General features: G+C 43.6%; 1 protein-coding gene across 1 annotated transcript in view; it reads right to left on the bottom strand.

The window, feature by feature from the left end:
* The window catches only part of RET (ret proto-oncogene), an 84,551-nt gene extending 81,455 nt beyond the window's left edge, over positions 1–3,096 (bottom strand). Inside the window, exon 1 of the mRNA XM_075505193.1 lies at positions 2,762–3,096. Within this exon, the coding sequence (XP_075361308.1) occupies positions 2,762–2,807 (46 nt within the window). The 5' untranslated portion in view covers positions 2,808–3,096. The remainder of the gene's footprint in view (positions 1–2,761) is intronic.
* Positions 3,097–13,894: the final 10,798 nt, after the last annotated feature.

Below are 13,894 nucleotides of genomic sequence, written 5' to 3'. Positions count from 1 at the left end.
TAATAACAAAAATTACTTTCCAGAGAAGACAACCCTACTAAGTCTTTCCCACACGCGCTCTTTTCTACACTTAACTGAACAAGCTCCTTCTCTTATATCAATGAGCTTTCAGAAATGAATCAGAACTCCAGTGCCAAACAGCCATGCAGTGCAGTGTGCAAGTAAGCCCTGAAGCTCTACAACTAAAAAGATGTAAAACTTTTGAAAAATACATGTGCACACTCCATAATAAAAATCTGCGTTTCTTTTAATTGATATTGATGAAAGAGACAGAAGTCTAATTTGAGAAGAAACATTCATTTTCTTTTCTCTATTTCTAGGCTGCCGCATGTTAATACCAGTGCCTGCAGGAGACTCACACATTGCTTATGGTGCAAAACCAGCAAGGCTGCAGCCTTTCTGCCTCAGAACAAACGGTCCAGTGTGCTTTTCAAAGCCCGCCAATACAAAAGAACCGGATCTAATCCTTTCAACTAACAGCACGCTCACCAGATTGATTTATCCAGCTCACTTGGTAAAATGCAATCTCGTTCCAAGTTAGAGAAAACCTTCCGGTTAGTTGTGAGCACATGTTTTAAGAACTACTGCAGTTTTAAGTTTTCCAAAACCCCACAGAGCTAGATAAACCAGGGATGCACCAACAGGATGTGAGTGCAAGGGTATCACTGCATGTTAACCTTGGGTGGGAACCCTCTATGGTAAGGTCCTGCCCAGGTGAGAGACATTCCTTCGCAACACCCAGCGAGAGCACAACGTAGTTCCCCTAGGATGGAGCCCACGGAAGTTTCACTGCATTCCTCTCCCTGCCCCGGGAATGCAGCATCACACATAAGATAGCCCCGTTTCTAAACTGGAACTCTGTGCACACAGGGATTTTGCTAATACCTCCAAGACGTAACGACTCATCTTACCCCTGCTGTCAACTCAGCTTTTATTACATAAATAGGAATTAGTGTCACACATCTAAACAATGTGAAACAGTGCTTCTCCAGCAACAGACGCCCATACAACATTGCTCATACGCTAGACTTCTTGAAATAACTATGAATACAATTACTCTAAAGTGAGATCGTAAATGCATACAACTTTTCTTCCCCACAGTTTTAGTAAAAATTAAAGGGATTCAAAGCTGAGAGCGTAAACAAAATTAATATTTGCAATTATAACTATAAGCAAGTGGTATTAAAAAAAAAGTCTACTTGGCAGTCTATCCTACTCAAATAAATTAACTCCTATAGTATTCCTCCAAGCTATGGACAGATCCAAGAGTTAACAATTTATAGTCACATTTAATAATAAAAAGTCTTTCAAACTGATTTCCAGCTGCTTAGGTCTGATACTTAAAGGAGAAGGGTTTAGATCGCTATCTCGAGTAGGGAAAACACACAGAGACAACTCCCTTTCCCACCTGTGACTTTTAGAGTGAAATTCATATAAAGTTATACAAGTAAAATCAAATGACGGTCCAACTGAAAGGGAAAGAATGACGAAAAAAAACCCCGTACGAGAACGCAGCTCAGGAGTTCCAAGCACCAGTTAGTTCAGTACATACACTGTTCTGGGGCATCACAGCACAGGGGCGTCATAGGAGTAAGTTCATCTGTCCAGCTTAAACGGAAATCACTGAAAATCATTTTCAAGCAAATGCATGTGACTCATTGTGGCTAATGAAAACATACCCCTCAAACTGAAGAACTTAGATAAATTACATTTCTCCTAATTCTGCCAAAAACATTAAAGAAAATGGATTTGCCAAAGATAAAAGCAAAGCAGTGTGATAGATCATCCATTAGCAATACAAGTATGGCTAATTCTTCCTGACAGTGAAATGACTTGGGATACAACCCATTCTATTTTTTTTAAATAAGTGTTTAGATGTATTATATCCCACACATTTTATTCCCAGACATCCTAGGTTTGAGTACCAGTGAGATTTTATGATGATCAGGCCTTAACAACAATGTGCTAGGAAGAGAAAGAATAAGGGCAACTTGAAATATTTTAGCATACTAAAGAAAACATGAAATAAAATAGCTTTATACTCTCTGCAAGTGACAGAGAGTAGTTTAAGATGGTGTGAACTAATACAATTAATTTGAAACAATAACGAGAAGGAACAAGTTGCACATTTTACAGAGAATCACAAGTACAGAATTACTATTGCGCTTTACTCTCCGTTATACCAACTAGTGAACTACGGGGCTGGTCTGGGGTTTGCTTTTTTTATAAATGCATTTTTGGTCTGCAAGGTTGTACTGCATTCTCTAGCAAACAACAACTTTGATTTATTCATGTAAACATCAGAAATGCATTGGCAAACAAAGCCATATGGAAGAAAGAGAGATATAATGGATTTTCTGTTTGCTTTAGAAACTTGACATCTGTGGATAGCATCATCTAAGTTACGACCCAGTAACTTTTCGTATTGTGGTCATTTTCATTTATCGATCCAAACCCAATTTAATTTGATGATGCAAAAAGCTCTGGGAGGGGGACAACAGAGAAGGAATAATGTTTTAGAGACTTAAAATAGGAATACACTTGAATACTCTTCCCTTTCACGCCATAAATCTGAAGAACAAGGAAACTCACATCTGTTCTAACTTAGCCTTAGAGCTTAAAAAGCGGAGAAACAGTATGGGGATTATTTATATCTTGCTTGTATTTTGGGAAAGATTCTCGGACCCGGACCCGGCCGCCGGTGGCACCCATCACCTCAGCCCCGCAAACTTCCCGCGGGGCCGGGCTCGGCGGTACTTACCCCCGCAGAGGAGGAGAAGGCCCGCCGTCCACCCCGCGGAGGGCATCTTTCCCCGCGCCAGGACGCCTGCGGTCCCGCCTCGGCCGCCGGCGCTCCGGGCAGCACCGGGCGGGCTGCCGGCCGCTCCCTCGGGCTCTCAGTCGGGCCGGCCCATGGCCCGGGGCGGCGGCGGGCCGCGATGGGACGCACCCAGCCGGGCAGGGAGGGGATGGACCGCGCCGGGATGCCTCTTCGGGATGCCTCTCCGCCGGCGCCTTCCCTCGCTCCTCCTGGGTCCCGCCCCGCTGCCACCGGCCAGGAAGAAGCGCCCTTGTCCCCTCAGCGGCGCCGGCGCCTCTCGGGCTCTGCGGGGAGAAGCCGAAGTCACGGGCGAAGCCCCGCTCCGCTCCGCCGCGCCTGCCGCCGAGCCCCCCGCGCTGCCCGGGCGGCGGCACCGCCCGGCTCGGGCCAGCCCCCGGCCCCTCCTCCGCGCCCGGACGAGGCCGCCGGTCCGCGCTACCCGGTCCGCTCGGGGCCGCCCCCGGCCGCCCGCACTTGCCGCCCCGCCCGGCGGGGAGCCCCCGCCCCGCCCCGCCCGCGGAGCCGCCGCGGAGGGGCGCGGAGGCGGCTCCGCCCCGAGCATCCCCGCGGGCAAGGTGCGGGGGGTCGGGGCGGCTCGGAGCGGCGGCGCGGAGCCGCCTCCCGCGGGGTCCCGGCGCAGCGCTCCGCGTCCGCCGGCCCCCCAGGGAGGTAGCGGGGCGCGGGCGGGCGGAGGCGGCGGCTGGGGGGAAGGAGGAGAGGCGAGCCGCGCAAACACACCAGGTGCGAGACAAAGCAGGGACAGGCGCTGCGGCAGCAGGATGTATGCGAGTGGCCGCCTCCCCCCCGCCCCAAACACATTAAACGTGTTGAATAATTAATCCTTGGGAGAGGAGACAATTTTTGCTTGATGTAGGAGGATGCTGCGAGAGATGAGCTCTACCTGGCAGGCGACCAAAGTAACCCGGAACGCGAGCATCCCGCTTAGCGGCGAAACGCCACTTTTAAACCGCAAGCGGGAAAAAAAAAAAAAAAAAAAGATAGATAAAAAATAATCTAATCGAGCCAAACCAAAAATACGCTTTAACGACAGGTCGGGCTCGCCGAGAACAGCAGTCCGAAAGAGCCGCCGCTAGCAAACACCGCCCAGAGCATTTGGCGCGCCGCTGCCGGACCTGCCTCCGCCGGCAAACCCCGCCGCAGCGCCGGCGCTGGCCCCTCGCCTCGCCGCGGTCCCGGCTGCGGCAGCCGTGCCGGACCCCGCCGGGAAGCCCCGGGATGGGACGGGGCGGGCACGGCCCCGCAGCGACCGCCACCGCGCCCGCGCAGGCTCCGCGCTCCCCAGCGCCAGGCAGCGGCTCCCGCCCGCCCGCCCGCCCGGCGGGGCCGCATCGACCTCTCGGCTGAAGGAAAACCCTGCCCCTTCCCCGCCGCCTCTCCTCCCGGGTCACTTCACCTGCCGGGGAAGTATTTTCTTCCCCTCCCTCCCCAAAGCTGGTGTTGCCTCGACACGGCCGCGCTGCTCTAGAGATCCGGACGTCGGGAGCCAGACTCAGACCAGCAGCTACAGCTCTACCTTTCCCAGCCTCCGCACTTCGAAACGCCCAAGCAAGAGCAAGGAGAGACACACAGTAGAATGGTGCTCAGTGTCATTTCACCGAGCAAGATCTGCTATAGATTACTTAAATACAAATCAAACAGGAAATTCTCTCTCTAGTCTAGCAAGGACTCTGCTTAAAATACCCAACACTGTAAGTGGCAAAACAAAAGGAATTACCCTATAGAACTGATAACAGAACTAGCCCATTTTAACTTTTCTGTTAGATCTCCATCAAGCATTCCCATGTTCTTCATCAGGCTTGGGAAAACAATAAGCCAAGTGCAAGCACTTGAAGGGGTAATAATGAATTTGAGATGAACACTAGCGACCACCGTAAATTAACTGCATTTGAAGCTGCCTGACAGATAGTATACATTAAACTTTTGAATACTTACTCATGTGCGCAAGTGTTTGTGGGGCTTTCACAGAGGCCTGATAACAGAGGGAACTGAGAAGCATATTTGGGACGTCTCCCATAAACCAAGGGAAAGGCTATAGCAAAGAAAGGAACGTATAAAACATTAACATTAAATCAATGCTTTGTGGAGAAATGTCTTACGTTAAGCTGAGCTTTATCTTAAATCATATTCAAAAGCTCGCACAGTATACAAATCAATATTGATGCCATCTAAAATACACCACTATCATCTGCACTGATAAATGCCAGTTTCCATATAGGACAAAGTGACTTCTTGGAAGAATTTCAAGGACTTCCAATCTCTTCTGGCATCTCAGCAACTGAAGCCAAAGCTGCACTCTTTTGCCAACTTCAGGCTCTGCTCCAGCACATTAAAACTGGTTTTAGATGCCATAGTGTTCGTCATACAAGGAGCAGAAGTAAGGTCACCAGAATAATTTTTTCCATTTGATTTCCAGGCTTTTAAGTTAAGCAGATTTATGCGTTTTCAGAGGATCATAGCTTATGCACAGCACACATGGGAAAAAGTTGCCAACTTGGATGAGAAAGGGACTAAATACTAGTGTCTTCAGTGTTCCAGCTACTGTGATCATCACTCTAATACTAATGTAGTCACCAGCCTTCCTGGAGCTGTTCTCCTTTATGGTCTCCAGTACACTGCAAGCCTTCAACAAGGAAAAGCGATGGTATATTGAGGAAACATAGTTCATCCAGGAAACATAGCCTACCATACGGAAGGCAAAAATAACTTAACTGCAGCTTCTCATGAAACCCTGCAAAAGCCTATCAAAATGGAGGCATCTTGGATTTTCACTCAGAATTCAAACTTCAGGGGGAAAAACCGAAACACTTCCTGCCCAGCCTTGTTTCCAAAGCCCTAAAGAGGCCCAACACAGACTGTGAAGCATCTGCCCTTGAGTTACTAGAGGAATACAAGCCTACAACCACCTCCTCCTTCCAACAGCTAACTTCTGCTCCGATATGCATAAAATACACGTTCATGTCATTCACTCAGTTTCTTTGTCTGAAGGCCTTTTGAAAACTGAGTGAAAATCAGTGCTAGTAAATGGGGAATAAAAAGCTAGGCGTCCTTAACTCTCCAGACAAGCTCAAGCTTTATAATCACCTCCCATCACTCTCCTAGCAAAAATACTTTGGAAATAAATTGATGCTTTCCTGCAGGCTGGTGCAATTGTGAAACTATGGCTCATACTCTTTTTTTTTTTTTTCTGCTTTGAGTCATTCATTTGGCACAGCAGACTGAGCTATTAAATTATTGTATTATTTTCTTTTATAAAGGCACCCTGAGATGTCTTGATATGATAATGCTTCCTGAAACTGATGCTAATTGATAACTGTTTCTTGGTTTCATCAGAAGTCTTAGGTCATGCTTATTTAGCATCAAGGCAGGACACTTGAGGACTGTTCCACCTTTCCATAGTTTCCAAACATTCACACATGAACACCAAAATATTTTCATAGACGAAACTCCTCCTAGAACATTGTGTTTGAAATCCAATTCTTGATCAGTTCAGGACTTAAACGCTTCTTTCCCCTGCTATGAGGTTGGTTGTTGTAGAGTCTCTCAGATTCTGATGCGCTACTGTTGATCATGTTAGGAAAAAATTATTTTAAAATGCTAAAAATTGTTTATTAACACTTAACACTACTTTGTGATCAAACCGTCAAGTCTTTCATAGTTACGACCAGGATGGCACAGATATTCTTCCTGAGGTAGATCTAATGGTAAAAGGACTGATCAAATTTTGATCCTGATAACGACAAAGAATTCATCTGCACGGCATACTTAATTCAAGTTGTTATATACATGTTTTTCCACAATCCATGGGCTTTATTTTCTTATCCTTCTGTCTACTCCTTTCTTCCCCACTTGTTACATACAACTAACATTTAAACTGCGCAATATCCACACCATCTATTTAATTTTAGTCCACTTGAGATCACTGAAAGAGCTAAGAGCAGTGTCTTTTCCTGGAGTACTCATGCAAAACTGCTATGAAATGGTCAGAAACACCCGTTACTATGAGAAGGCAGCAAACCTATGCTAAGGGATGTCTCCATGCAGCACCTAGAGAAGGGAACCAAGAAGATATTTCTTTCATGTCAGGAGGAAATAAATCATTCTTGTGGAGAAAGCATGCCACCAACTGTCCTGATGACAAGAAGTTTAAGCAGGGGCTCAACGTTGTCCAATACATAGAGTTCATGGCAAAACCAGGATTCTTGCAAAAACAGTGACAAGGGACTGGCATTAGTGAAGATGCTGTGCGAGGGAAAGCAGAACAGCAGATCATGAGCCTGGGCTAGACCAGGAAGAACCAAAATCCTTTGTCGACCTGACAAAGCTATCCCTCCTGCGAGCTGGCTGCCACAGGGAGCGAGGGCTCATCAGACCCCACTGCTGCTTCTTGGCAATAAGATTGTAAGTTCCTCCAAAGGGTAGTTTGTGCAAATATAATATAGAGCTTTTGAAAATACATTGATCCATAACAATGTCTGATTTCTGGCCATCGGATAGTTTCACTGAAAGCATAAACTTCAGTATCAAAAACATCATGAAATCATAAATCATAGCCATCTGTTTTCTTGGGCAAAACAGACCTCCATGTCTGATGCCATCAGAAGTCAGTAATAAAATAATTCCCAAACCATTGATTTATCTGAAATTTTCAATTGCTTGACTTTATTGCTGCAGGTTTATGTGATGCACAAGATGACGATGCTAGAACGTTTCCATGCAAAGAGGAAACAAGTTGTCCCAATACTTGGGAAAAACAGGTGTTTTCTTGTCTCATTTCCACTAAGAAGCTCATGTTGTCTTGCACCTGTCTGGTTACTTTAGCCCTCAAAACTGACAGAAAACTATAGCTCAGTTTTCGTATCATTGTTCTAAGGATAGTCCTGGGAGTACCACGAGTGCTACCTATTATATCAATTAAAAGGCATATGTGCGTTCACTGTGATGCACACTGACACTCAACTGTTGTACTTTCAGCAGCATGAGTTTCAAAACTCAGAGTCAAATTCAGATCTGCATTTTGTATACTGTTATGGACCAGCAGGATTACAGGAGTGTGATTAAAACAGGATGTAAGCCTCTCGCTGCGATGATGCACGCTGCCCCGTGCGAGAGAGCCCGCACCGTCGCAAGGCTGATCTGCACGTTGCAGGGCATCCGGCAGAGCTGCGCCGGCAGCTGCCATTCCATTGCCGCAGGAATATACCCCGGCTGGTATCAGGGACAGCAACAGGGCTGATGACTCATGATTATCTCGTGCACAGACAATCCTTTTCGCCTGGAACCATACTATAACATAATCCCAACAGTTGTAACCCACAGGCACCTTGGCATTGAGGCTCAACATTTATTCCATTACTCAAGAGGCATTAATTTCCCTGAGGTATTAACAGACATTAGTATGATAAATCTCTCCACATCAGTATGAGCAGTAAAGTTCTTCTGAACTTTAAAGACCGGATTTTTCTAGCTTTTAAACAAACATTTTGAATCTGCCTGGGAACATTATGAACACGCACAAGCACATTCACACATCCCCCATCAGAATTTGAATGGTAGGGGGTAGGTATTTTTCCAGAAGTTACAGTACAACTAGTTAGAGACATATATTGAAACTGGCAGCTGATAAATTAAAACCAGCTAACAAAATATAAAACACCCTTTGTTGACTCTTCTCCAGGTCTGTTTCCAGTAGATAATGTACTACTATGATCATAACAACAAAAAGGTTATTTTTATCCTTGTTTCTTAGAATTTAGTGTCAAATATAATAGCCCACCTGAGAGATGTGAAAGCTCAATTCCCTACTTATTCATAAAGAACTTACAGCCCGGGTTATGGCCAAGGCAAGCTTTCTGCTCACTGCCTGGCTAAAGTACCACTACAGCGACCTGGGGGACGTGAATGTGTTGGAGAGTGATTCTGTTCAACATAGTCAAATCTACCTACCATGTTTTACAACTCACCAAAACCATTTCTGAAGTATGTAGATGACCCCAAAATATACTCCATCACCAACTCTAATAAAAATGGTAACAGCCAGATAAAGCTATGATACTTTATAAATGCCCAGTAAATATTTGTGAACCTCAGCTTTCATTTTATTTCTTCCTTAAATAGTACACTTGGCTGCAGAGAACTTGAAAACATGACCAGAGCATACCTTAGAGGTTTCAAACCTGAAGAGCAAATCTAAGGAGTTTCAAATATGATAATTTTAAAAATAACTAATAACGTAGAGAAACTAACTAAAAATATGCAAACGCTTGGGGTTCAACATGAAATGTAGTTAAATTGGACTGACAAAATCATATGTTCCTTGAGCAGTATAAAATCAGAGTTGCTTTAAGTTCAACAACTAACCTCTGCAATCTTTTCAGCTTTACCTTTGCCACATTGCTGCTGGGAAGAGGCCTCGCTCTCCTTGCACAGACATCTCTGTGTGGGTGAGCTAAGAGACTTTCAAGCCATGCTACTCTTCCTGCAACCTACAGTAAGGGTCGATACACGCCACAGTGCCACTGGCAACATCATCCACAATCACAGATGGGGTTCTGCCAGAGTCAGCAGTCTTCAGTCCTAACAGGATACCATGGTGGGAGCCAGGTGGCTGGAAAAAGCATCGTAGCTGCTGACTCACCACCTTACAGAGTTCCCGTACGGATCAAACAAAATCCATGGCAGAACTTCTACAGAGCCCAGGGCCAAGGGTGCAAGGCATGAACTCTCAAATCACTCTGTCTCCCACAAAAGAAGCCCCTGGCAGCCGAAGTGCTAGACCCTGCTACTCCTATGTATGATCTAGTACCAGAAGAAAAAAAAAAAAAAGCGCTTCTTTTATATCTTCTTTGTAACACAACAGCTTTATGGTAATAGCAGGTAAGGTTCTTGGTTGTTGTAAATTTTCATAGGTTCAGAATAGAGCTACAATAACTTCCATTACTGGGGGATGTGCCCCAATACCGTAAGGGCAAACAGTGGCCTGATAGTTTTCAGTCTCCTAAATCATCAGGTCAAACCCTGCCAGGGAAGAGCTGACAAAATCATGACCATTATTCAGTTATGAACATAAGCATGAAGGCACACTAAAGTTAATGAAGAGAAGATCACATTCAGTGGAATGACAATTAATTTTGTCGCTATAGGAATTAGTATAAAAACATCAGATTCAGGACTTACAAGGGACTTCACCTCTAAGTTAACCTGTATTGGGTTAAATGATCTACATAATCTGATTTACTTTTAGCACCATGTGTTACTAAATTGTAATCATTAGAAACCAGGAAATATGATCCTAGGCTAATTCAAGAGATCTGGATTCATACTAAAATGTGTCTTTAAATATATGGTATCATGGTCATAAAAGAAAGCACTCAAATAGTCAGGTCACACATCTTCATTTGCGCCATGGTTTATAGAGGCACGTTTGCCCCTGCATTCTATCGATCTAACAGGATGTGTTTTTCTATTACACATGCACACAGTCTCTACATTTAAAGAACATTACATTAAAAATGAAATCAAGAGCTTGCCTGTCAGGAAATGTGAGAAGGCAGATTGCCCCATACATTTTTTATTTGCTCACTAACATGCCTTCTAAGTCTCATTCAGGAACAGCTAGAAGTCAGTGTCAGAAGTACTGCCGGAACTTGTAAACTCCTGGGGTCCAACCCAAAGATTTAACCTCAAAATAACATAGCTGTGATGAACAGAGGACTCTGCTTTGTTAGTCTTGTGCATCCAGTAGGGCCCGAGTCCTGTAAATGCAAGAATATAGAATTACATATACTCTAACAAATACTCTGCACAAAGGGGGTGAACTCAGATTGAAAAGTTAAAATTTGTTCCTATTTTGAGTGCTTAATACTATAACACTGTCCTTGAATGTAAGCTTTTTCCATATGTCATTTCCTAAATTCTTTTTTAAAAATAAAATTTCGGGATTGCATCATACAGAGCCACACTGAGTGCTGCATGAGTTACCGCAAGAGTTTAAATGGCTGAAAACAACCATTTCAAAGGAAAATAGCGGTCTGTTGGCCAGTTACTGTAGGTAGACATGATATATTATAAATATACAAAATGCCAAGCATATTAATGTAACCTGGTTTTCCTTAAAAACAAAACAAACCCCAAAACAACAACAACCATAAAATGAACAAAAGTGGGCCATGATTCACGTCTGCCCCTTAACTTTGGAATTTGATCATAATTTGAGCTTAAAAAGGACTAGAAAGTTCTCACAATTGTCATGACCAACAAAAGGAGAAACGGATGCTAAGTCATGGCCAGCCCAGTAGAGATTCACCCCGAGACAAGAGGTCCCTGACCCTCTAACATCCTGCACAGCCCTAAGGCTCTGTAGAGCTGAGAACACGTTACAGACAAATGGACCCCTCTGGGATTTTAGCAGAAAGTCTTCAGAAAGTGCTGGGTGTGCAAGTTCCTTTAGTTAGAGGCTTAACACACAGGTAGATGTAGGTTGATTTTCAAGGACATGGGAAAAATCCAGTTCTCTCTTCCCTTAGGTCCCTGTTCAAAATGCCAGGTCATGACAGGTTTTCAAAGTATACACTGAAAGAGCATTTCCTACCATTTCTTCTAGAAAAGGCGCACTTACCTATATACAAGTGCAAAATACTGTATAAGTTGTATCTTGGGGAGAGGAGACAGGGTCTCTCTCACAGTTACCCATTATCTAGCACAACAAGGCTCTGACTGCAGTTTCTCTAGTACAAACAGGAACAACAGCACGAGATAACTTAAACTAGACTCTGCCTATAACACATATTATAAAAATATTGTAAAATGATAAGGTTTTTTTGTCTTGGTGTTGCAAACCAAATCGCTGAGGACAGTTTCATATTTATTCTTCCTGTTTTCAGATAGAAGAAAGTATTTCTGTTTTAGTGAAATTACGCCTACCTTTACACATATGCATAGAAATACTATAAGCCCTTAGAAGATCATTCTACTATTCCTTTGTGTCTTGACTTCCATGAACTTAAAGAGTAGGAATCAGAGCCCAGGGGAGAAAGACAAGAGGAACTTTAAATGCCTAAAGCAGATAACCAAAAGTAGGTTACCATCATATTTTTAATTTATGCATATTACAAGAGGAGATGACAGTCATAAATACGTCTCCGATTATCAATAGCTAGGCAGTTTCTCTTTTAAGTTAGCACAGTCAGTTCAGCTACTTAAAGTCTATTTCTATTTGTTTGGGCTGTGGACCATCCTGTCTTTTAGCTCAGAGAAATTTGCCTTGTCTGGAATTTCTCTGAAGCAGCATATATGAAGGAAACAGTTTCTTGTTTCTACCTTGCAACTACATGGTAACTCAGAGCAATTCAACACAGCTGTTTCAGTTTTGTTAGCAGGTACAGCAACTTTTAACTAAAACTAAGAGCTCAGTGAATACAAGCAAGGCCACACAGGTGGTGTTTGATGCGGGGCAATAGTTATGGAGCAGGCAAACCACTCATTAATTGGAAGAGAAAATTTTGGAATAGTGGCTATTGTCCCTTAGACTCTAACAAAATTCATGAGATATGATCTGAAATTATCTTTTTTTCCATTACCCTTACTACTCTGGAACATTACTCGGTTAACACCTGGGAGAAACTGGTTTGACTGAGCCAGCTAAACAGAAATCAGGTAAATCAATGCTCTATCAACTTGCAATCGACATTTTTACAGCTCCAATATTTCTAAGTTAAACCAGACCTTTTCAGCCCTCCTATAATACATCTCATGTAAACTAGGCACAGCTGGTCTCTCCACCAATAAATCAACTGTTGAAGGAGTAACAAAATATATACAACTAAGGCACAGACAGGACAAAAGATGGAGATTGAAAGAGAAACCGTGCAGTGAACCTAAGAAGTCAATTTAGAGAGTCTTGACACGTCTCATCAACATGTACCTAGGAAACGCTCCCGTGGGGAAGGTGGTTTTGTCTTAATTTTTTGATGTTGGTTCCTCAGTGAATGCTTTGCATAAGGCATCTCTGAATGAAAGGGATGTCTGGTTTATAAAAAAGCTGCAATCCCTTTAACTACTGATGATGGATACTGTAAGAAATAAAATCCTAGAGCAGAGAGTTGTAGGGATGTTGACATACAGGATGTTGACTTCTGTGGCCAGGGACGCAGTCCCGTGTCACACTGGCAGGCTGGTTCTCCTGAAGGTGTCCCAAGATGCAGTGGGACCACAGAAGCAGCCTGAACTGATAAGCACTCCCTGTATAATACAGTTTGATTCCCTATATAATAGTAGCTATTTATATATTATTTTGGAGGGAATTTGAATTGCAGTCTGCTGACCACAATCCCAGCTCTATTGGGAAGATATGGTAGAGGTGTGTTACTTGCTTTTTTCAAGGGGTGCTGTATGTTGACATTGACAAAATGCTTAATGCCAAACCAAATTAAACAAAAAATTATATATTGATGGCACACAAAAAATATTACGTGTCTGAAACAAAGCATACATATCTTTCTATGCCACTGGCCAGAAAACACAGAAAAGCACTGGCTAAGTGCACCTGAGACTGGTTGATAGAGTCTCCTAAGAGCCTAGGTGGGAAACTGCCTTTGGTGAATCTACTTGTGTTATTTTGCACACCTACCACAATAATTCTTAACGAAATTTCACAGATAAGAGGACGTGAAATTAAGCAGTTTGCATTGAAGTACAATGTTAGACATTAAGCTGACAGTGCTCAATACCCGCCATCTAAGAGGATAGTAGGAAACAGCGTTAGAATAATAAGACATTCACAAGAAAGGGTCGTAGATTAAGACTCTTTAACCTTGTTAACTACACTAAGGAAACACTGGTTGTCACCTGCTGACATTTGGTTCAGCAGAAAACTGAAAACAAGAATGCCTGCTCTGTCAGAACTAATTTCCAAGTCCCTGGGGACTTGAAGAACTTTAAATAGACAGAAAATGATAAGAGGCTCTAGCACAAACCAACTGGAACCACACTATCAGAGCATGGAGTTTATAATATTCAGTGCTGATGAGTTTCTGTTTAATAGCTTCTTCTAAGCTA

Source organism: Mycteria americana, chromosome 6, assembly GCF_035582795.1.
Source record: "Mycteria americana isolate JAX WOST 10 ecotype Jacksonville Zoo and Gardens chromosome 6, USCA_MyAme_1.0, whole genome shotgun sequence".
Taxonomy (NCBI): Eukaryota; Metazoa; Chordata; class Aves; order Ciconiiformes; family Ciconiidae; genus Mycteria; species Mycteria americana.
Note: the sequence above shows the minus strand (reverse complement) of the source record. Positions and strands in the feature narration are given on the sequence as shown.